Here is a 21787-nt window from a genome sequence, read left to right on the forward strand (position 1 = left end):
GGAGTGGAATGGCACGATCTCGGCTCACTGCAACCTCTGCCTCCTAGGTTCAAGTGATTCTCCTACTTCAGCCTCCCAAGTAGCTGGGATTATAGGCATGTGCCACTGCGCCCAGCTAACTTTTGTATTTTTGGTAGACACAGGGTTTCACCATGTTGGCCAGGCTGGTCTGGAACTCCTGACCTCAGGTGATCTGCATGCCTTGGCCTCCCAAAGTGCTGGGATTACAGGTGTGAGCCACTGCACCTGGCCACCTCCATCAATCTTTACCCTCAAACCCGCAAGTCCCCAGACCTGGCTTCATCCTACCTAGGCTGGATGATATCATCATCCATTGACCTGGGGTTGGTAAAGGCTGGGGAGTGGGTGGAAGCAGATGCAGCTGCATACAAACTGGGAGCTGTTTATTGGTCGCCGTGAGAAGCCTATATACAAAGAAGGCACGAGGAGGGGGAGGGAATTCCCCTGCTACAGTACCATGGAAGGGGCTGGGGCTGGGGAGTGGGCCTGCCAACAGGCAGGGGTCAGGAGAGGTTTTCTGGAACTAGCCTCAGCTTCTCAAATGGGCCTTAGGACACAGCCCATGGGGGAGGGGGCAGAGCCAGGCTGGCTCTGAAAGCCAAGGATAGCTAAGAACTCCACCTCTAGGCCCCTGACGCATGGTCAGCGTGGGGTCTGGCTGGATGGGGCGGGGCAGGGCCCCCTGCCTATTCTACATTCAAGTGTCGCTCCCTCTGTGGTCTTGTAGGGTCTCTCTGGTGAGTGAGAAGTGGCATCTCCTCTGTATCCTCCCAACATCTGTCTGTCCAGAATTGGTCCCCTCCTCTCTGTGGAGGATCCCGCCGTGCCCCAGCACAGTGAGCTCAGGCTACGTTGCCATTTGCCTGTCTTTGTTCCTTCTCGCTGCACTCCCTGCGAGTTCAGTCTGTGGCCAAGGAGAGAGGCTTCACAGAGATGCAGGAAAGAAAGCCGTTCTGGGTCCTTCTTTCTAGTTCCTTTGCTGTCGGGTCTGAGCACGCCAGGTCCTCCAAGTGCCCCTGTGGACAACCTTAGGCAGGACCCCCACCTCTCTGGCATGGGTGTCACTGGGGGCCCACCAGCCAGGGGCCCGGGGGCTGCTCCCTGTCAGTAGTTTTGACAGCAAAGTCAATCCAGTGACTGTGGCTCAAGATGGATCCAGTGTGAAAGGGGGAGGTGTCACCACATTGCAGGGGCCTTTTCCTCCCGGCTCTGGCGGGAGGCTCTTTGGCTTGTTTTGGCGCTGGCAGAGGCTGAGACACGGCGAGCCCATGCACCATCCGTGATGCACCAGCACAGTCCACGAGCAGTGGGCCCCACGTGCGTCTAGGGCACAGGACCGCAGTGCACTCGGCATTGTAAGGTCCACAGCGCTGGCCCTCCTGTGGGAAGATCCCCAGGGCCAGACAGCATGTGCATGCTCTTGACGAGGTGTATGTGCCTGAGCCTGCTGCTACCAGCCAAAGGTGGTGGCCCCTGTGGACTGTCAGAGGCATAACTTATGATAAATAGGAAGAAAGGGGACACTGGGGGAGGAGGGGGTGGGATCAGGGAGGACGTCAGTAGTATTGGTCCCGAGTCTGCCAGCTGGTCACCCAGTGCTTCTTGGTGGGCAGGGTGCTCCCTGGAGGTGGGTAGCGCTCCTCCTCCCGGATCCGCACTGCGTGGTACTTGGGCATGATCTGATAATAGCGGGTCCGCTTAAAGAAGTCACACTGGAGTTGGAGGGAGAAGAGAAAGAACATTAGCATCCAGAGTTTGAGCCACCAGGAAGGAGTGCCAGGCCTCTCCCTCTCCCACCCAGAACTCCTCAAAGCCAGAACTCTTGACCGAAACGCATCCCATCTCTCTGCACTGAGATACGGAGGATGAGTTTCTCCACCCCAGGCCCCAGAGGAAGAAGGAGTTGAGGAAGGCAGAGAGCAGAGGAAGAGGCAGATGGAGACCGAGGGCAGCTGCAGAGACAGTGAATGGAATGGCCAGGAAGACTGGGCAGTCTACCCTGACCACAATGTTGGGAGTGGGTCCATTTGTTATCCTGGAAGGGTTGCTCAGGAGGAAACAGGCTAGTTCCCAGGAGGAGGGTCTCTACTGCTCCCCTCCTTCCCTAGGGGTGGAAATGGGATTGTAGAATTATTCTGGACATGGCTGTGGTTTACAGAGATGGGGCCTGGCCTTGCCCTTGACCTCGTTCCAATCCCCAGAAAGCAAGGTCATCACAGAGAGGATTTATGCCTCCCTCATGGGGTCCCAAGTCACCAAGGGGCTTAGGGGGAGGCTGATGAAAGCCAGACCAGGTAGCTGCAGGGACAGTCAGAGTGACCTGATCTTTGAGGTGGTGGTGGGGACAGAATGAGGTCAGAGCAGGCCCATAAGGGAAGAGGAGCAGATAGGACAGAGTCAGAGGCCCGGCCAGCTGTGGGGCTCAGAGAAGGGGGCCCGGAAGCTGTGTTACCCAGGTGGGCCGGGGGCGGGGGGCTGCCCCCTCAGTAGTCGTCGGTGAGCCTCTCTGTCTCTGATGGCTGGCTCTTCATCTCCGCCTTCTGCCTCTTAGCTTCATACAGGGCGCGAGTGCGGGCTCGCTTGAAGAAGCCGCACTGCGGAGGGGAGGAGGTGGGGACGGGCCATCAGGGGGGCGCTGGGCTATCCTCACCAGCAGCACTCGTGGACCAGGGCTTTAGGGCTGGGGAGCCTGGGGTCTGGGGCTCAGTCCCAGCTTGGTGGTGTGGTCAGAAGCCAGAGCTCCTGGGTCCCCCTTTCCAGCTTGCAGCTCCCCCCACTAACCCAGGCCAGGGGTGAGCCTGTAAGCTGGTGGGAGAAGGTGGAGAGGACAGGGAGGAAGGGTGGGGGTGAGATGGAAGGGAGGAACGGGATGGGGAGACGTGGGTTGGAGGAAGGGCTGGTGGGTGTGCTGGTGGAGGTCCCGGAGCAGGAGTGGGCTGGGCTACTAACCTTCCACAGCAGGAGGATGATCAGCCCCAGCAGCAGCAGCCCTGCACCCACGGCCACCAGCACCAGCCACAGCTCGATCTCGGCCGGCAGCTCCTCCACCAGCTCCGAGTCAATGTCCACGGAGAACTGGAGCGGGGAGAGGAGGACTCAGCCCTGTGTCAGCCTGCTTAGGCCCATCCTCACCCTTCCTATCCTAGCTGGGCCCAGGCACCTGCTGTTTGTCCTACTGCCAGTAGGGGGCAGCCTGGGACTGGAAAAAGCCTGTGCCTGCCCCACTGACAGCAGGTCCAGTGGTCCTTCCTGCTTCTCCCAGGCACAGACTTGACTCCAGAGGAGCGGCCTCAGATCTGGGAGGTGGCCTGGAGTCTGGGTGTGTGACCCACACATCTGGGCCTGGGTACCAGCTCCTTCCCTGATGAGCTGTGTGACCTTGGACAAGTAATTGCACCCCTCTGAATCTCATGCTTTCTGCTTTCTGATGAGGGGAATCATAATGACTACCTCATAGAATAGCAGAACGGCCAAAAGCAGGGGTTCTGGAGCCACATTACCTGGGTTCTAGCCCAGCTTTGCTATTCACGAGCTGTTTGACCTTGGCAAGTTACTTAACCTCTCTGTTGTTCATCTGTAAAATGGGAATATTATCTATCTCATAGGTTGCTGGGGAGAATTAAGTGTGTTTGATATAAGAAAACTGCTTAGAGCAACACCTGCTACACAGCAAACACTCCATAAATATTCACCAAAAAAACCCCACAAAGAATTCATAGCATATATTCTCATTCTTTTTATTTTATTTTATTTTATTTTATTTTTTGGAGACAGAGTCTTGCTCTGTTGCCCAGGCTGGAGTGCAATGGTGGAATCTTGGCTCACCACCAGCTCCGCCTCCCACGTTCAAGCGATTCTCCTGCCTCAGCCTCCCGAGTAGCTGGGATTACAGGCACGCACCATCACGCCTGGCTAATTTTGTATTTTTAGTAGGGACGAGGTTTCACCATGTTGGTCAGGCTGGTCTCGAACTCCCGACCTCAGGTGATCCCCCACCTTGGCCTCCCAAAGTGCTGGGATTACAGGCGTGAGCCACCATGCCCGGCTGATAGTCCCATTCTTTTTCTTCCCCTACAATGGAGATAAATATGGATGTGTGTGTATATGAGGTTTGTTTTTTTTTTTTTTTGAGATGGAGTTTTGCTCTGTTGCTGAGGTTGGAGTGCAGTGGCACAATCTTGGCTCACTGCAAACACTACCTCCCAGGTTCAAGCAATTCTCCTGCCGCAGCCTCCCAAGTAGCTGGAATTACAGGCGTGCACCACCGTGCCCAATTAATTTTTGTATTTTTAGTAGAGACAGGGTTTCACCATGTTGGCCAGGCTGGTCTCAAACTCCTGAACTCAGGTGATCCACCTGCCTTGACCCCCCAAAGTGCTGGGATTACAGGTGTGAGCCACTGTGCCCAGCCGTGTTTGTTCTGACTATACATGATTTTCACTTCTTTTAAAATTATTTTGATGATTTTTTAAAAAATACAGATGACATAAAGAAAACTAAAGGTTCCCAGTTATATATATAATCTAATATATATATTATAAATATATAATATATATAATCTAATATATATATTATAAATATATAATATATATAATCTAATATATATATTATAAATATATAATATATATAATCTAATATATATATTATAAATATATAATATATATAATCTAATATATATATTATAAATATATAATATATATAATCTAATATATATATTATAAATATATAATATATATAATCTAATATATATATTATAAATATATAATATATATAATCTAATATATATATTATAAATATATAATATATATAATCTAATATATATATTATAAATATATAATATATATAATCTAATATATATATTATAAATATATAATATATATAATCTAATATATATATTATAAATATATAATATATATAATCTAATATATATATTATAAATATATAATATATATAATCTAATATATATTATAAATATATAATATATATAATCTAATATATATTATAAATATATAATATATATAATCTAATATATATTATAAATATATAATATATATAATCTAATATATATTATAAATATATAATATATATAATCTAATATATATTATATATAATATATAATAATATATAATATATAATAATAATATATAATATATATAATCTTATATATTATAAATATATAATATATATAATCTTATATATTATAAATATATTATATATAATCTTATATATTATAAATATATAACCTAATATATATATTATAAATATATAACCTAATATATATAATAAATATATAACCTAATATATATATTATAAATATATAATATATATATACTAATATATATATTATAAATATATAATATATAACCTAATATATAAATATATAATATATAACCTAATATATAAATATATAATATATAACCTAATATATATATTATAAATATATTATATATAACCTAATATATATATTATAAATATATAATATATATAACCTAATATATATATTATAAATATATAATATATGTAACCTAATATACATTATAAATATATAATATATGTAATCTAATAAACATTATAAATATATAATATATGTAATCTAATATACATTATAAATATATAATATATGTAATCTAATATACATTATAAATATATAATATATGTAATCTAATATATATTATAAATATATATGTAATCTAATATACATTATAAATATATAAGTAATCTAATATACATTATAAATATATAATATATGTAATCTAATATACATTATAAATATATGTAATCTAATATATATTATAAATATATAATATATGTAATCTAATATATATTATAAATATATAATAGATGATCTAATATATATTATAAATATATAATAGATGATCTAATATATATTATAAATATATAATAGATGATCTAATATATATTATAAATATATAATAGATGATCTAATATATATTATAAATATATAATAGATGATCTAATATATATTATAAATATATAATATATATAATCTAATATATATTATAAATATATAATATATATCATCTAATATATAATAAATATATTATATATCATCTAATATATAATAAATATATTATATATAATCTAATATATAATAACTATATATAATCTAATATATATTATAAATATATATAATCTAATATATATTATAAATATATTATATGTAGATAATCTAATATATATTATAAATATATTATATGTAGATAATCTAATATATATTATAAATATATGTATATAATCTAATATATATTATAAATATATTATATGTATATAATCTAATATATATTATAAATGTATAATATGTATATAATCTAATATATATTATAAATATATAATATGTATATAATCTAATATATATTATAAATATATAATATATATATATTTTTGAGACAGAGTTCCATTCTGTTGCCCAGGCTGGAGTGCAGGGGCACAATCTTGGCTCACTGCAACCTCTGCCTCCTGGGCTCAAGCAATTCTCCTGCCTCAGCCTCCTGAGTTTCTGAGATTACAGGTGCCCACCACCACAAGCAGCTCATTTTTGTATTTTTACTAGAGACGGGTTTCACCATGTTGGCCAGGCTGGTCTTGAACTCCTGACCTCAAGTGGTCCACCCGCCTCGACCTCCCAAAGTGCTGGGATTACAGGCGTGAGCCACCATGCCCAGCTGGTTCCCAGTAATTTTAATATCTAGAAATTACGATCTCTGTAATCTCTGGTGAATCTCTTTCCATAGTTTTAAATATGGAATATTAATATGATCTACATAAATGGGATCATGTCACATACACCCTTCAGCAACCTCCCTTCCTCCCTCCCTTCCTTCCTCCCTTTTCTTTCTTTCTTTTTTTTTTTAAGACAGTCTCACTCTGTCGCCCAGGCTGGAGTGCAGTGGTGCGATCTTGGCTCACTGCAACCTCTGTGTCCTGGGTCCAAGCAATTCTCCTACCTCAGCCTCCCGAGTAGCTGGGATTACAGGCGCCCGCCACCACCCCAGCATTTTTAGTAGAGCCGGGGTTTCACCACGTTGGCCAGGCTGGTCTCAAACTCCTGACCTCAGGTGATCTGCCCGCCTCGGCCTCCCAAAGTGCTGGGATTACAGGCGTGAGCCACCGCGCCTGGTCTCTTTCTTTTCTTTTTAAGACAGGGAGGGTCTCACTGTGTTGCTCAGGCTGGAGTGCAATAACACAAACATGAATCACTGGAGACTCTACCTCCTGGGCTCAAGTGATTCTCCTGCCTCAGCCTCCAGTGTAGTTGGGACCATGTGCCACCACATCCAGATAATTTCTTGATTTTTTTTGTAGAGATGGGTCTCACTTTGTTACCCAGGATAGCCTCAAACTCCTAGGCTCAAGCGATCCTCCTACCTTGGCCTCCCAAAGTGTTAGGATTATAGGCATGAGCCACCATGCCCAGCCAGCAACCTGTTTTTTTTTCACTTCATATCATCATCTTTTCACGTCAATTGGTAAAGATCAGCCTAATCTCTTCTGAGGACTGCACAGTCATTGAAGGAAATGTACCATAATTTATTGAACCAATCTCCTACTGAAAGACATTTAGATTGTTTCCAACTTTCTGCCATTATAAATAATTCTCTAAAATATCCCCATATATTTATCTTTGTATACTTGTCCTATTAGCTCCTTACAATATATTCTCATGTACTGGATCTAAGGAAATGGGCACTTTAAATTTTAATAGATACTGAAAACTTCATCTCCTAAAAGAATCTACCAATTTATCATCCAAATCAATAGCATTTCTCTCCACCTCATCAGCATTAGACAACATTATTCTTTTTCTTTTTTTTTTTTTTTTGAGACAGAGTCTCACTCTGTCGTCTAGGCTGGAGTGCAGTGGAGTGATCTTGGCTCACTACATTTATCTCTTAGGTTCAAGCGATTCTTCTGCCTCAGCCTCCTGAGTAGCTAGAATTACAGGCATGCACCACCACGCCCAGTTAATTTTTGTATTTTTAATACAGATGGGGTTTCACCATGTTGCCCAGGCTAGTCTCGAACTGAACTCAAATGATCCACCCGCCTTGGCCTCCTAAAGTGCTGGATTTACAGGTGTGAGCCACAGTGCCTGGCCAGCATTATTTTTTTTAATATTTCCCAATCTGATAGGCAAGAAAAATCTTGTTGCTATGATTTATATTTCTTTATGAGCAAGATGAACATTTGTATTTCACCCTATGTATGCTGCCTATTGATATCCTTTATATATTAAAAAATACATATCAATATTTTGTCATATATGCTGTAAACATTTTTAAAAAGCAGTATATCATTTGCCCATTTAGTTTCTTTTTTTTTTTTTTTTTTTTGAGGCAAGGTGTCACTCTGTCACCCAGGCTGGAATACAGTGGCATGATCACGACTCACTGCAGCCTCAACCTCCTGAGCTCAAGCGATTCTCCTGCCTCAGCCTCCCAAGTAGCTGGGACTACAGGTGTGCACCACCACACCCAGCTAATTTTTGTTTTTATTTGTAGAGATAAGGTCTCACCATGTTGCCCAGGCTAATGTGGAACTCCTGGGCTCAAGCAATCTGCCTGCCTCAGTCTCCAAAGTGCTGGGATTACAAGTGTGAGCCACCGTGCCCAGCCTCTTTTAGTTTCTTTACTATCTCTTTTGCTGTATACAGATTTAAATTTTCATAGAGTCTAATTTATCAAAATTTTCCTGTGACTTCTGGGTTTATAACTCACTCTTCCCGTAATTAAAGGTTACTATTAAAGTGTTCTCTATATTGTATCCTGGCATGTTAGGTTTTAATTGCTACATGTAGATAGTTAATCTAACTCTATTTTTGTTTATGTTGTGAAGTAGAGGTTTGTCTTTATTTTCCAAATGTGTTCTCCCAACACTACCTAATAATCTACCTTTCTCCACAGATTAAAAATGCCATCTGTACCATAAAGTTCTATTTTGTTCCACTGACCTTTCTGGCCCTTCTTCTACCTCTTCTATACTACATTAATTGATCTTAGGAAATGTACAATAATGTACATAACCAACCCTGCATTCATCTCCCTATAAGTATCTTCCACGTATCTTCACTTATATCCTTTTCACAACAAATTATTAGCAATTTTATATTTATTCTTCTAGATGCAACTCAGATTCAAGATTGGGAACTTCTTTTTCAAGTTTCCTGAATCCTACTGAGACTGGAATAATTTGGGTGGGAAGATCTGACAACTTGATAATACAATATTGACTTTTTTCTAATCATTACTCGAGTTTTTGCTGCATATTTGTTATATTTATTCCCAGATGCTCTATCACTTTTCTGATGAATTTGAATGGGATCTTTTCAACTATACTTTTGATTGGTTATTGCTATGTAGGAAACCTAGGGGGTTTGGGTATTTTGATCTTGTTTTGACCTCTTGGACTTCCTGAATTATCTTATTGGGTCTAATAGCTTTTTGGGCCAGGTGTGGTAGCTAATACCTGTAATCCCAGTGTTTTGGGAGGCTGAGGTGGGAGGACTACTTGAGACCAGGACTTCAAGACCAGCTTGGGCAGCACAGTGAGACCTCATGTCTACTAAAAATAAAAAATTAGGCCAGGCACAGTGGCTCATGCCTGTAATCCCAGCACTCTGGGAGGCCGAGGCAGGTGGATCACAAGGTCAGGAGATCGAGACCATCCTGGCTAACAAGGTGAAACCCTGTCTGTACTAAAAATACAAAAATTAGCTGGGCGTGGTAGTCCCAGCTACTTGGGAGGCCAAGGCAGGAGAATGGCATGAACCAGGGAGGCAGAGCTTGCAGTGATCACGCCACTGCATTCCAGCCTGGCCACAGAGCGAGGCTCCATCTCAAAAAATAAATAAATACATACATACATAAATACATAAATACATAAATTAGCTGGGCATCGTGGTACATGGCTGTAGTCTCAGCTACTCAGGAGGCTGAGGTGGGAGGATTTCTTGAGCCCAGGAGTTCAGGACTACACTGCATTCCAGCTGGGGCAACAGAGTGACACCATCTCTGAAGCAAAATAAAATAAAATAATAGCTTTTCCATTGCTTCTCTTTTCTGCCACGTAGATGATGACATCATCTGTCAATACTCACCAGGTTCTCATGGCTAAACCTCCCTCCATTCTGCCTTGATATCCTGCCTTTCTCTCTATACATACATATTGCCTGTGGCGGGAAGCTCACAGGTCCATAGTGGATGTGACAATGGGTGAGATAATCAGGAGACCCACGTTCCAGCCCCTGACAAGCTGTGCCACTTTGGGGAGGCCACTCAAGTCTCTCTAGGCCTCAGCCTCTCAGCCATAACATAGAGAGGCAGTCCCAGCCCTACTCTTCATGGAGACATTGTACAGATCAAAGAAGCTAATGCAGTGGTTCTCAGCCCTGGCTGCACATTAGCATCACTTGGGGGACCTTTAAACACAGCAATCCCGGAATCCACTCCCAGGGACTCGGGGTTAATTGCTGTGGGTGCAGTCCAGACACCAGAACTCCTCCAGATACTCTTACCGTGCGGCCAAGATTGAGAACCATACGGCTGAAGTGCGTCAGTGTGCTCTTAAAAGATGCCCTGTACTCTCAAGCTCTGGCTGCAGACTGCTGTCCTAGTGAACACGCGCACTCACCCACGTGGTCTTGTTCTCCATGTTGATGGTGGGGATGCTGGTTCGGAGGAATAGGGTAGCCCAGCCATTTACCCGGACTCGGTCAAAGTCTCTGTAATCCTGGATTGGGAGTGGGGTGGGTCAAGAGGAACACTTGACACTTCTCTGAGCCTACCTCCGACCCTAAGCTTCCCCACCCCATCACCCTCCCACCAAGTAGCATCCTTAAACAGCACCCCAAAGGATCTGTCAGCCAGGCCTCCCCTCCACACACAAATGCACATCATTCATTTATTTGTTCATTCATTTGTGCGTCGGGTCCTGTGCTGGATGCTGGGGACAACCGAAACGATGAAGGTCACAGTCTAGGTCAGGCCTGTGGGATAAATCTGGACTGGCACCTGCTGTTGTAAATGAAGTATTTCTGGCGCATGGCCACACCCATTCATTTGTCTATGGCTGTTTGTGTGGTGCAATGGCAGTACTGAGTAGTTGCAACAGAAACTCTATGGCCCGCCAAGTTGAAAAGATTTCTAATCTAGTCATGTACAGAAAAAGTTTGGTCTAGATGGCATGAGAAAGTGGGCACGTGAGGCACTGCAACCCAGAGTAGAGCGTGATAAATGGCATGTGTGGCTTCTGAGAAAGTTAGGTGGGTGGCCATTGGAAGAGAGGTCATTTTCAGCTGGAAAAGCCAGAAAAGACCTCACTGATGATGAAGCATCTGACAGGGACCTTGAAAACTAAATAGGGGTTTACATGCAGAGATAAAAGAGGGGAAATGAGCATTCCAGGGTTAAGGAACACCCTGGGGAAAGGCATGGAGGTGGGACAGTAATGGACACATAACAGAATAACGGACACGAGAAAGGTCATTTTAGCTGGGGACAAACACATACACATCCATGCAAAGACACGCAAATCACACACACACACACACACACACACACACACACACACACACACACAGCCCTGCTATGACCCTGGACTCGCCCTTACCCTGTGGTTCTCCCCCTCAGGGTGGATGGTAGGAGAGACCTTCAGACCCAGGCACTGACCTCGATGAAGGTGCTGTTCCACACTCGTGCCTTCACAGTCACATTGGTGACAATGGGGGCATCAGGGATGGGGCACTCTAGCCACACACAGTGGGCACGCCCTGTGGCACAGGTCTGAGGCGGGCAGGGAATGCAAGACGTGACATAGTCTGAGTCTCCAGATTCTTCATGCCTTGCTCCTTACCTCCCGCCCCTTCCAGGCTTTGTCTCACCCCTGGGCGACCCAAAGGGGTCTGACATCCTTTCACTCATGCACACGTCCCGCAACCTCACAGTTATGCATTTCAGACACACTCTTTGGGCCAAGCTCATATAATGCCAGGCACATGGATAACATGGAATCTGGCCCCTGCTTGTGTAAACAGGGCCCAACCGCCTACACCTGCTTCCCAGCCAGCTCCCTGCCCCTGGGACACCACCTCCCACTTTCCACCCAGCTAGGCTTCAACCGGCTTGCCAGGCCCGCTCTCCTCTCCTTTCCTGCAGAGGGCACACGCACCACCCACCATGCCCTGCCCGACACTGCCTCCTGCCGGCCAAAGCTCTGAGCAGCTCTATTGCCCCCAACAGGCTGGGGTTCCTTGGAGCAGAGCCAGTGCCTCCTCCTTTGGTCCCTTGTCTTCAATGCTCCCCCATCAGAGTGGAGAACCCTCTGAGGGCAGGAGATGAGGCTCCCTGCTCTGTCTGGAGGTTCCCAAGAGCAGGGGCCTCATCACCTCATCACACTGAGGTCTCCCTTGCTTTGTGTGCCCCTGGTGCCCAGGCACCCTGTGATGGGGTGGATGCAATCCCCTCCAACCTCGCCCTGGCCACTCACCAGCACAGTCTCAGACTTGGCTTTTTTGGCAGCAGCCAGAGTGACAGGTGGGGGGCCCTGGCCTCCCCCTGGATCCAGCTGTCGCCGCCTGCGCTGTGGGGATGATGGCCTGTCCCCAGGGTCCTGGAGAGGAAATAGGAGATTTGCTGGCAGGGCAGAGGAAGAATTGGGAGCAGGGTTGCAGGAAAGGAAAGGGTAGGAGAGACAGCTTGCCAAAGGGGTATGAGGAGAGGGAGGGGAAGACACTGGCCTTTCCGCCCTGTAGCATGCAAATGAAATATCCCTGATAGTGTCCTTACAGAAAGAGTGAGGTTGAGAGGGTTGATAAGGTCTCCAGGTGGTCGGCAGGGCCAGGACCCATTGCCATGGACGGTGATCTCCGTGGGATACAGCAGCCACTTGCCATTGCTGACTTCGTAGGGCCACTCCAGACCTAGGACCAGGGTCCCCAGGCCCACCAGCCCCTCCCCCATTGGGCCCACCTGTGGGCACAAGATGTGTCATAGTCATCATCTCCTGGAAAACCACCTCCATCTTACCAACCCCCAACCCTCCCACCTTCAGACCCCAGAGAAAATAAAAATAATCCTTCCTAGAAGTCCCCAGCCCAGGACTCTGGCGAGCCCCTTACCTGGAATTCATACTTGAGGGGGCTTCCTACATCCTCCACAGTTTTCATGCCAGACTCACCCATCACTGTCCCCCCAAAGAAGCTTTGTAGCCGGTGATTTACCCTAGGGGTAAGAAGGATGCTGGAGTCACGGGGGACAAGAGACCAGGGCCCTGGCAGAGGGGGGTGGGCACCAAAGCTGGTTAACTATAGCCCCTCTGACATCAGTCACCTCAATAGAAACCTCAGCTCTGTATTTACCAGCTTTATGGACTCAAGCAAGCTATTTATCCTCTCTGAGCCTCAGTCTCCTCATCTGTAAAATGGACTTAATCATAGCTGTTGTATCACAGGGCTGCTGTGAGAAGTCATTGAGATGATGTATATAAAATCCTCAGCACAATGAGCTCTTATAAAATGGTAGGGACAACACCTTAGCCCTGGGGTTGCTGATTCCTCCAGTTCTGCCTGCTTTACAGGGGGAACAGTAATGGTAACAATAATGATAGTGATTGTTGTTGTTAAGAAAAGGATGATCCAGGGAAAGTGGAGGCCTGAGGACACTGGGCCAAGAGAGGGGTCAGAGGAGCTTGGGAGATACCTTGAGGATAGGGAACCCTAGCTTAGGCACAGCAGGCTGGGGTGGGGGTGGTGGAGAGTGGTACCCACATGCTAAGCGAGGTCTGGAGTGTATAGTCCACCAGCAGAGTGAGGGTCATGGGCCACAGGTTGTCCTGGTGACTCGACCTTGGGAGGAAATGCAGGGGTTAGGAAGGTGATCCAAGATACCTCAGCCCTGACCCAGACTGGCTTTTCGAGGTCACTCACGTGGAGAGCTGCAGCTGCACCTGAAGGTCCCTTGTGTGCAGGGTCACACCGATGACCTCGAAGGCGATGAGCAGCTCCATCTGCCACAAGGGTCAGGGAGGCAGAGAGTGGCATATGGGGCCTGGCAGGGGTGATGTCATGGGGAAGGAGGGGATGCACACTATTCTAGTTGGCTTTCTGGCCTTCTCCTCCTCCTGTTCTGGGTGAGGGGTCTCTACCTCCCCACCCCACCTCTGCCTCCCTTTCCCCCTTTTTCTCCATCAGGTCACATCTCTGCTACTTTTGAGCTACATAACCTTGAGCAGGTAACTGAAACTTTCTAAGTGTGTGTTTCCTCTTCTGTAAAAGAGCATCTACCTCCTCAGAAGGCTGTGAGAATTATATCATATCAAAGAAGCACAGTGTTGGGCTCAGGGGCTGGCACACAGTTGGTGCTTGGTCAAACTGGTTTCCTCCCCTCCACCTGCTCTAGCTTTGTGCACAGTTCCCTAGCAGCCCCATTTGTCTTAGCTCCTGGGCCTTTTCTCACCCTCTACTGAGTCTCTCCTCCCGCACTGTGGCTCTCCGCTTCGAGGGAGCCCAGAAAGCAGGCAGGCAGAGGCTAGAAGGACAAGGAGCTCATCAGAGGTGCAGCCTGGGACCCAGGAGAACTGGGAGGATGTGGCCGGTGCTCACCCTCTGGTTCCGTTTGAAGGGGTTCCCCAGCTCGCAAAAGATGGTCTCATTAGCTTGGCAGGCCCCAGGCTGAGGAAGGAAGGCGAATAAGGTCAGGGTCAGGTCAAAGTAAGGCTTGTCCTCCCTCCTCTGTGGTGCAAGGTCAGAAGCCCTAGAGCTTGACAGCCGGATTCTCCAAGCAGCAGAGACGCTAAGGCCCCCAAGAAGGCCCGGACCAGAGGAGGTGGGCACGTGGCAGACGACAACACCTGCACAGGACATGCATATGGGGATGCAAAGACGCGGGGAGCCCTGCTCGGGCTCTGAGCGGGCCGGCGGGCACTCACGGGGCGCACTGAGGACAGCAGCAGCGCGGGAGGCACCACCAGGGTGAGCAGCGCCTCGTGGGCGTCCTCCCCGGAGCCCTCCGAGGTCCGGGTGTTCGTCACGTTGATGCTCAGGAGCAATTTCCGGACGTCTCTGCTGTACTGGAGCCTGAGAGCAGGAGCCCAGGACTCAGCCAAGAGCCCCGCCCCCAGGGCCCTCCCGGATCAACTAGGCCCCGCCCCCGGGGTCTCCTAGGTGAGAAAAGCCCATCTTGGGACAGCCAGGCCCCGCCCTCTAGTCGCACCTGGAGGAGAAAGCCCCGTTTCTGACCATCCCACCTGTTCCCGCTAAAGCCCTGTCCCTGGGCTCTCCTTGCCATGAGGCCCCGCCCCCACCCTGCCAGTTAATGAGGCCCCGTCCCACCCTTGGCCGATTAACGCGGCCGGCGGCCCACAGCCACCTGCTCAGCTTCTGCTGCTGCTCTGACACGAAGGCTGCCCGCATCTGCAAGTTGCTCTCACACTTGTTGTCAGGCCCGCACTCCTTCTGGAACTGGACCTGGGGGGTGGCCGGCGGTGTGAGGGCCGCACCACCCCCAGTGCCCTCTCGCCCCGCCGCCCTTCTGGCCCCTGGTCTTCCAGTCCAGGCGCCAGCCCCACTCACCTCAGTGTGGTTCTCCAGAGCCTGTGCCTGGTTGAGGATCGGGTAGGCGTCCAGGGACCGCAGCCCCAGCCGGGGGCGATCGGGCATCCGCAAAGGTAAAGAGTAGTTCATGGAGATGATGATGGGGCGGAGTTTGTCACGGAGGTTGTCCTGGGGAGAGAGGGTGAGCTGAGCCCGGCCCTGCACTGCTCCCTGCCCCAGCTGAATCCTCACACCACCCTGAACCCCAGAGAAGAGCTGGACCCCACCCCCCCGAAAACCTGACAGGCTGAACTCCCTCCAGTCCGGTCGCCAAATTGCGACTTCCTACTATCCTGACCCTCCAAGAGGAGAGACAGGGCTTCTCCTCCTCAAAAGTCCCTTCACCTCCCCATCCACAGGGTCCCCAGGTTGAGCTCTCCCCTTCCACCCTGATGTCCCAGAGAGGGACTGAGCTTGCTCCCTACTCTGGGACCCCTTTTCCCAGAGGTGGGCTGAGCCAAGAGCTCCCACACTCCTCACTTTCCTTGGAGGTAATAAGCCCTTTGGCCCCACCTCCACCCCAAGGGTCTCCATCGCTCCTCATGTGTGAGTGCTGTACACTGTACTCCTATACACCAATAGCCTTCCAAACCGATGTCCCCAACCTCTGTCTCTGGGGAGACCCCCGTCCCTCACCCTTGATCTAGGGGGACACTGGCCACCTCCTCCAGGAACCTGGGAGCCCTCATCCTGCCCCTTGCTCCTCCCTCACCATCAAGAGCAGCTCCAGCTTCTGGCAGCGCATCTCAGGCATGGAGAAGAAGCCGTGGAAGACAGCGGACTCACTGCCGGCAAAGCGGAGCCGGGGCGGCCGGCGGTCCCTGTCAGCCTCCAGAGTGTAGGCCAGGGCTACAGGTAGACAGGGTGGTCAGCAAGGGGACAGGGGAGCGTACCCCTTTTACGCTGCACCCCAGCACTCACTGATGTTTCGCCTGTAGTTGGGGTTCCCGGCACTCTGGTTGTAAGCAAAGCACAGCTCCACTTGCACACTGTTGGAGGGATGTACAGGAGGGCGGGTCACAGTGGGACACACACGTCCAGGCCCTAGCTCTCGCCTCTGTACTGGGCAAAAGGAAACCGAGGCCCTTCTGGAGAGAGGCAGGGACAAAACTGGGGAGTCCACAAAGCAGGTCTGTGGTGTCCCTGACCCCTTCCCTTCCACTCCCCTTAAAGCCAAAGAGAACAGGGTTAGAGGTCACTAATGGGGAAACTGAGGCCTAGGGCCCAGAAGGACTTGTCTGAAGTCCTCAGTCAGTTGGTGGCCCAGCCCAGTCTTGAACCTAGGTCGGCCAATCCCCAGTCCAGGTCTCCTTGCACCAACCACCCCATTTCCCTGCTCTGTCTGCCTTTGTCTTCTGATCCAAAATCCTCATTCACTTAAAGACCTTGGGGTCATCGCCATCATTACTGTCACTTTCTTAGCAAGTAACATTTTTTGAGCACTTAGGGTATACACAGTGCTGTGCTAAGGACTTTCTGTATGTTATCTCATTTAATTATCACAACAACCCTGTGAATCAGTTATTATCAATTCTGTTCTACAAGCAAGAAATCTGAGCCTAAGAGGGATTAATAATTCACCTGAGGAGACTCTCCTCCATATCCATCCACTTAAATGCGTCCCCCTTTCCAGAGCCCATCCCCGCCCCTGCACTGGCATAGCTGGGATTTGAACCAGGCTGTCCAGAGCTCCCACCTTGAACCACTATACTCTACTGCCCCCGACTTCATCCATTACCTCTTACAAGGAATTTTGCTTTTTAATGAGGTTGGGTAGAGAGGGCAAATGCTGGCCCCAAGAATCAAATTTCTAAAGGTGGGATGTCAGGAGGCCAGGGGAGGGGTTTGGGAGCTGCAGCCCTTCCTGGCCTCCCTATAAATAAATGAGGAGTAGGTGGGCAGAGCAATCTCACCAAGAGGTGGCCGTGCAAAGTGCAGGGTCCAGCACAGCTGGCCTGGCCACCAAGGTCTTGTGGACGATGTTGATGACGGGCCGGGCCCTGCAGAGACAACAGAGCCAGACAGATATCAGTGCCTCCTGCCTGCCCCAGGCCAGAGTTGGGGCCCAGGCTTCCAAGGAGCTAGCGCAAACATGGACACAGATGGGAAGCTGTGCAGACAAAGATGAAGAAGAGAAAGACCCTTATTCACTGGCCTCCTGGCTCACCGCAGCAGCACAATGTGGTCTGACAGGCTTCCCACTAGAAGGTCTGGGTAGAAGTTCTCATCCACATCCATCTGCCCACTGAGGGAATAGCCGAAGGTGGCCAAGCCAGGCAGTCCCAGCTTCTCTCCATGGATTACCTGGGGGCAGGGGAAAGTGGTGGGGGCAGGCTCTGGGGAGCAGGGCCCAGGGGGCTACAGGGAAGGGTTGGGTGAAGGAAAGCAAGGAAGGCCCATCTCGGCTGGTGGGGGCAGCAGACCCATCCCCGTCTCTCTGTACCTGCTGGGGCTGTCTGAGGAGCCCCTTAGAGCTACTGTGATAGATGTACACTTTGCCCAAGCCTTCAAACGGAGCTCCCACAGCAATATCTGCAGAAGAAAAGGCAAGACAGGGTCACCCAGGTACTCTGGGCCCCACGTCTCCCTAACTCTTTGCTCCAGGCCATAGAGCCCAGCACAGAACTGATCTTGGCCTGATTGATGGGCAGTGCTCAGAGCATCAGGGACAGAGCAGAGCTCTGCAGCTCAGGATGAACACTGGGACCATCTGGAGCCCAGCTTCCTCCTATCACGGGTGGGAAAGTAGGTTCAGGAGATGACAAGTGACTCTACCAGATAGTTGTCAAGCATTCAGTGTGTGTGCGTGTGTGTGTGTGTGTGTTTATAGACAGTGTCTCACTCTGTGACCCAGGCTGGAGTGCAGTGGCGCAGTCATAGCTCACTGCAGCCTCAACCTCCTGGACTCAAGTGATCCTCCCACCTCAGCCTCCCAAGTAGCTGGGACAGGCACACACCAACACACCCAGCTATTCATTTAATTTTCACGAGAGTGCTGTGGGGTGGGTACTATTGTCCCCCCACTTTATAGATGAGGAGACACTCCAAAAACCCAGAGTTGCACAACCAATGAGTGTAGAGAAGAGAAAATTTGAGCCCAGGGCTGTCTCACAGCAGGGGCTGGGATTTTAACCACAACACTACAGTGAACTTCACTGAAAGTGTCATGGCTTTTTACATTCTAATCATTATCTCCACAAATAACCCCCAAGTATTTGGTTATCTTCTTAAACTGAACTCTTTCCAGTTTGCAGCTTTGGATCGGTTAAGGCCTAGGGAATCAGCAAGCCAAGCTTGTTAGTAAGCCCTGTAAAGGGAGCAGAAGCAGGTCCCAGGCCGAAACCAAATGATTTCCACAGTGCACACTTGGCCTCTGGTGACTGAACTTTCTGGCACCTATTTTGGGTCTTCAGAGGCTCCTTTGCCTTCCTCTTGGTTCTCAGCTATGTCCTGGGAAACTGAGATTATCAGAGAAGTGACTTTCAGATAAGCCAGGTGCTCCTATGGCACTGACTCCAGCCCTGGGTCTGCCCCTGTCCCTGATACCCCAGGTCCGATTGGTCCCCAAGTCTTGCAGAACACTTATGAGGACCCCTATATCCAGGGCTCCCACCTTGTCCCATTCCTTATCATCTCCCACCTGAGATATTACATTCTTGATCTTAACTCCCCTGGCCTTGCTCCACCCCTGCACTCACTCATCCTATACCCCTTCCAGAATCATCCTTCAGGGTACAAAGTTATTATATCACATCCCTGCCCTAAAACTTTCTCTGGATGCCCCAGGACCCCACCATCACCATTACCCAAATATAAATCCCTAAGATACTCTGCCTGGCTTTCAAAGCATCCATCCTCACCCCACCCCACCCCACTCCCCCTCCAGCCTCCTCTCTGATGTGAACACTCCACACCCGCTAGATTTGGGCACACCAGGCCAGTTTCCACACCCATGTTGTGCCCCATCAGTTCTCTACTGTGCACTCTCAGCCCAGCCTTGGCTGCACAGTGGCATGCAAGCTCCTCCAGGAGGCCCACTGAGCTTGCCTCTGTGCTTCCTCTGCACATCTGCACATCCTCTCTCTAGTACTGCTGTGAGCTCCCCAGGTCCGGCCCCATCCTGTCTCATCTGTGGGCCCTGTCAAGCCTGGTGTGCAGCTGGTGCTCAGTCAGTAGGGGTGCTGGGGGGAAGGGTGCTGGAGGAGGGGTGCTGGGGGAGGGGTGCTGGCTCATACCCTGAAATCCATCCTGGTTGATGTCACCAATGCTGGCCACAGATAAACCGAAGGCAGAGCCACTGGGGCCATGAAGAAGGAGCGAGGGGTGAGCAGGGAAGGAGGTTCCCGCCTGGTTCATGAAGACATAGATGGCACCCCCTACTTCCTCTTTCCTCTCAAAGTAGTAGGGGGCGCCCACCAGGAGGTCCTGCCACCTACACAGGAGAGGAGGGAAATGGGAGTGTGAGGTCAGCCTCCAATATGCAGCATAGTTCTTGTTTGACAGGCGTAACTGTGCCAGGGCACAGGGCTCTGCAAATGGCTCTTCCGGCCACAGGTCATGGGTGGGAAGGACATGTGCATGGGAAGGACATGGAGATGCCAATATGACCCACCAAATAGAAGACATATGTCATGGAGACGCCATGCAGGCACAAATCAAACCCAAACAACCCACATCCACTGGAGCATACAAATCCTAAGCAGAAACAAGCAAACGCAGGGGTCCCACAAATGCCATGTGCAGGTGCTCAGACTCCCATAAAGCCTGACTGCAAACCTCTGCAAACAACATGCAGATAGCCGCACAACTGCAAATCCTCCACTCCCCTCGCCTGGCTTAGGTAAGCCTTCCCCCGCCCATCACTCTCCCTGGCCCCAGAGGATGTCCCTAGATTCTCACCCATCATTGTTGAGGTCTGCCAGGGCAATGGCGCTGCCAAAATAGGCGCCCACCTGCGAGCCCTCCAGCACCTGCCTCCTCCGCAGGTCTCCGCCTGCCTCCTGGCTCAGCAAGAACACCGCGCCCATATGTCGGTGCCGTGGGGCACCTGTCACAATGGTGATGTTTTTGGGGTGCAGGATGAAGCTGCCTACCTGCATCGTGTACCCTGGGATAGAGGGAAGATGTTCAACCAAGGTCCCAGTCAACTTTGTTTCTTTCTACTCTGGACCCATCTCCCTATTCCCTCCCTTGCCCCCCACCATGATGTTCTATCCCACTATTCCAAGTAGGGCAAGAAAGTAGACTCCAGATGGCCAGCAGCCATGGCCCATCCCAGCTCCAGTTCTGCCTGGACACTGGACTGTGAGCATCCTGAAGTCAAGAACTTTGCATCTTGGGAGCTTGGAACAGGGCCTGGCATACAGGTGCTGGCCAATCCGTGTGTGCTAGTTTAACTAAATGCCATTAGTCACAACTGCACTCTGGCCTCACCTTTCCACCAGGGACTAAGCCCCCTTCCCCTCTACCACTTGATGGGCTACCACTACTGTACTCACCAATATAGAGGTTTCCTTGGTCCTCTGGGTCCTTGTAACTATACTCAGATAAGTCCCACTCCTTGCGCTGAATCATGTAGCTGTTTCCTTCACAGGGATTGAGGGAGGGAGAGTAGGGAGTATAAGTCACCACCGGTTTCTGGTTTCCTCTACCATGTCCAGCCCACCCCCACCCCCACCCAACAAGGATAGTAATAACCCCTTTTATTGGTGAGCATTTTGCCATTTATAAAACACATCCTCTTTAACAATTCTTTTTTCCTTTTTTTTTTTTTTTTTTTTGAGACAGTCTCGCTCTTGTTGCCCAGGCTGGAGTGCAATGGCGTGATCTTGACTCACTGCAACCTCCGCTTCCTGGGTTCAAGCGATTCTCCTGCCTCAGCCTCCCGAGTAGCTGGGATTACAGGCATGCGCCACCATTCCCGGCTAATTTTTGTATTTTCAGTAGAGACAAGGTTTCACCATGTTGGCCAGGCTTGTCTCAAACTCCTGGCCTCAAGTGATCCATCTGCCTTGGCCTCCCAAAGTGCTGGGATTACAGGTGTCAGCCACTGTGCCTGGCCTATTATAACAATTATTCGAGGTGAAATTATGACCCCCATTTTGCAGGTAAGTGAGGCTCAGGAGGGAAGCTGACTTGCTCATAGTCCCATGGGGAGCTGGT

At 48.7% G+C, this 21787-nt stretch overlaps 1 protein-coding gene across 2 annotated transcripts in view; it reads right to left on the reverse strand.

Annotated features, from left to right (window-relative positions):
- Positions 1–387: 387 nt before the first annotated feature.
- Positions 388–21787, reverse strand: part of ITGA3 (integrin subunit alpha 3) — a 35656-nt gene continuing 14256 nt past the window's right edge. Inside the window, exons 5-26 of one of the 2 annotated variants that reach the window (XM_055387676.2) lie at positions 21124–21210; positions 20525–20732; positions 19861–20057; positions 18069–18157; positions 17793–17929; positions 17539–17625; positions 16547–16614; positions 16338–16474; positions 15605–15754; positions 15402–15499; positions 14962–15109; positions 14636–14704; positions 13961–14040; positions 13802–13879; positions 13154–13256; positions 12822–13004; positions 12523–12645; positions 11706–11819; positions 10669–10767; positions 2971–3096; positions 2474–2615; positions 1598–1733 (exon numbers count right to left, since the gene is read on the reverse strand). In XM_055387676.2, the coding sequence (XP_055243651.1) occupies positions 2505–2615; positions 2971–3096; positions 10669–10767; positions 11706–11819; positions 12523–12645; positions 12822–13004; positions 13154–13256; positions 13802–13879; positions 13961–14040; positions 14636–14704; positions 14962–15109; positions 15402–15499; positions 15605–15754; positions 16338–16474; positions 16547–16614; positions 17539–17625; positions 17793–17929; positions 18069–18157; positions 19861–20057; positions 20525–20732; positions 21124–21210 (2492 nt within the window). In that variant the 3' untranslated portion in view covers positions 1598–1733; positions 2474–2504. Of the gene's footprint in view, positions 1734–2473; positions 2616–2970; positions 3097–10668; positions 10768–11705; positions 11820–12522; positions 12646–12821; positions 13005–13153; positions 13257–13801; positions 13880–13960; positions 14041–14635; positions 14705–14961; positions 15110–15401; positions 15500–15604; positions 15755–16337; positions 16475–16546; positions 16615–17538; positions 17626–17792; positions 17930–18068; positions 18158–19860; positions 20058–20524; positions 20733–21123; positions 21211–21787 lie in introns of both variants that reach the window. The other variant, XM_004041449.5, reaches the window with a different exon arrangement.

Source organism: Gorilla gorilla, chromosome 4 (genome assembly GCF_029281585.2).
Source record: "Gorilla gorilla gorilla isolate KB3781 chromosome 4, NHGRI_mGorGor1-v2.1_pri, whole genome shotgun sequence".
Lineage (NCBI taxonomy): Eukaryota > Metazoa > Chordata > Mammalia > Primates > Hominidae > Gorilla > Gorilla gorilla.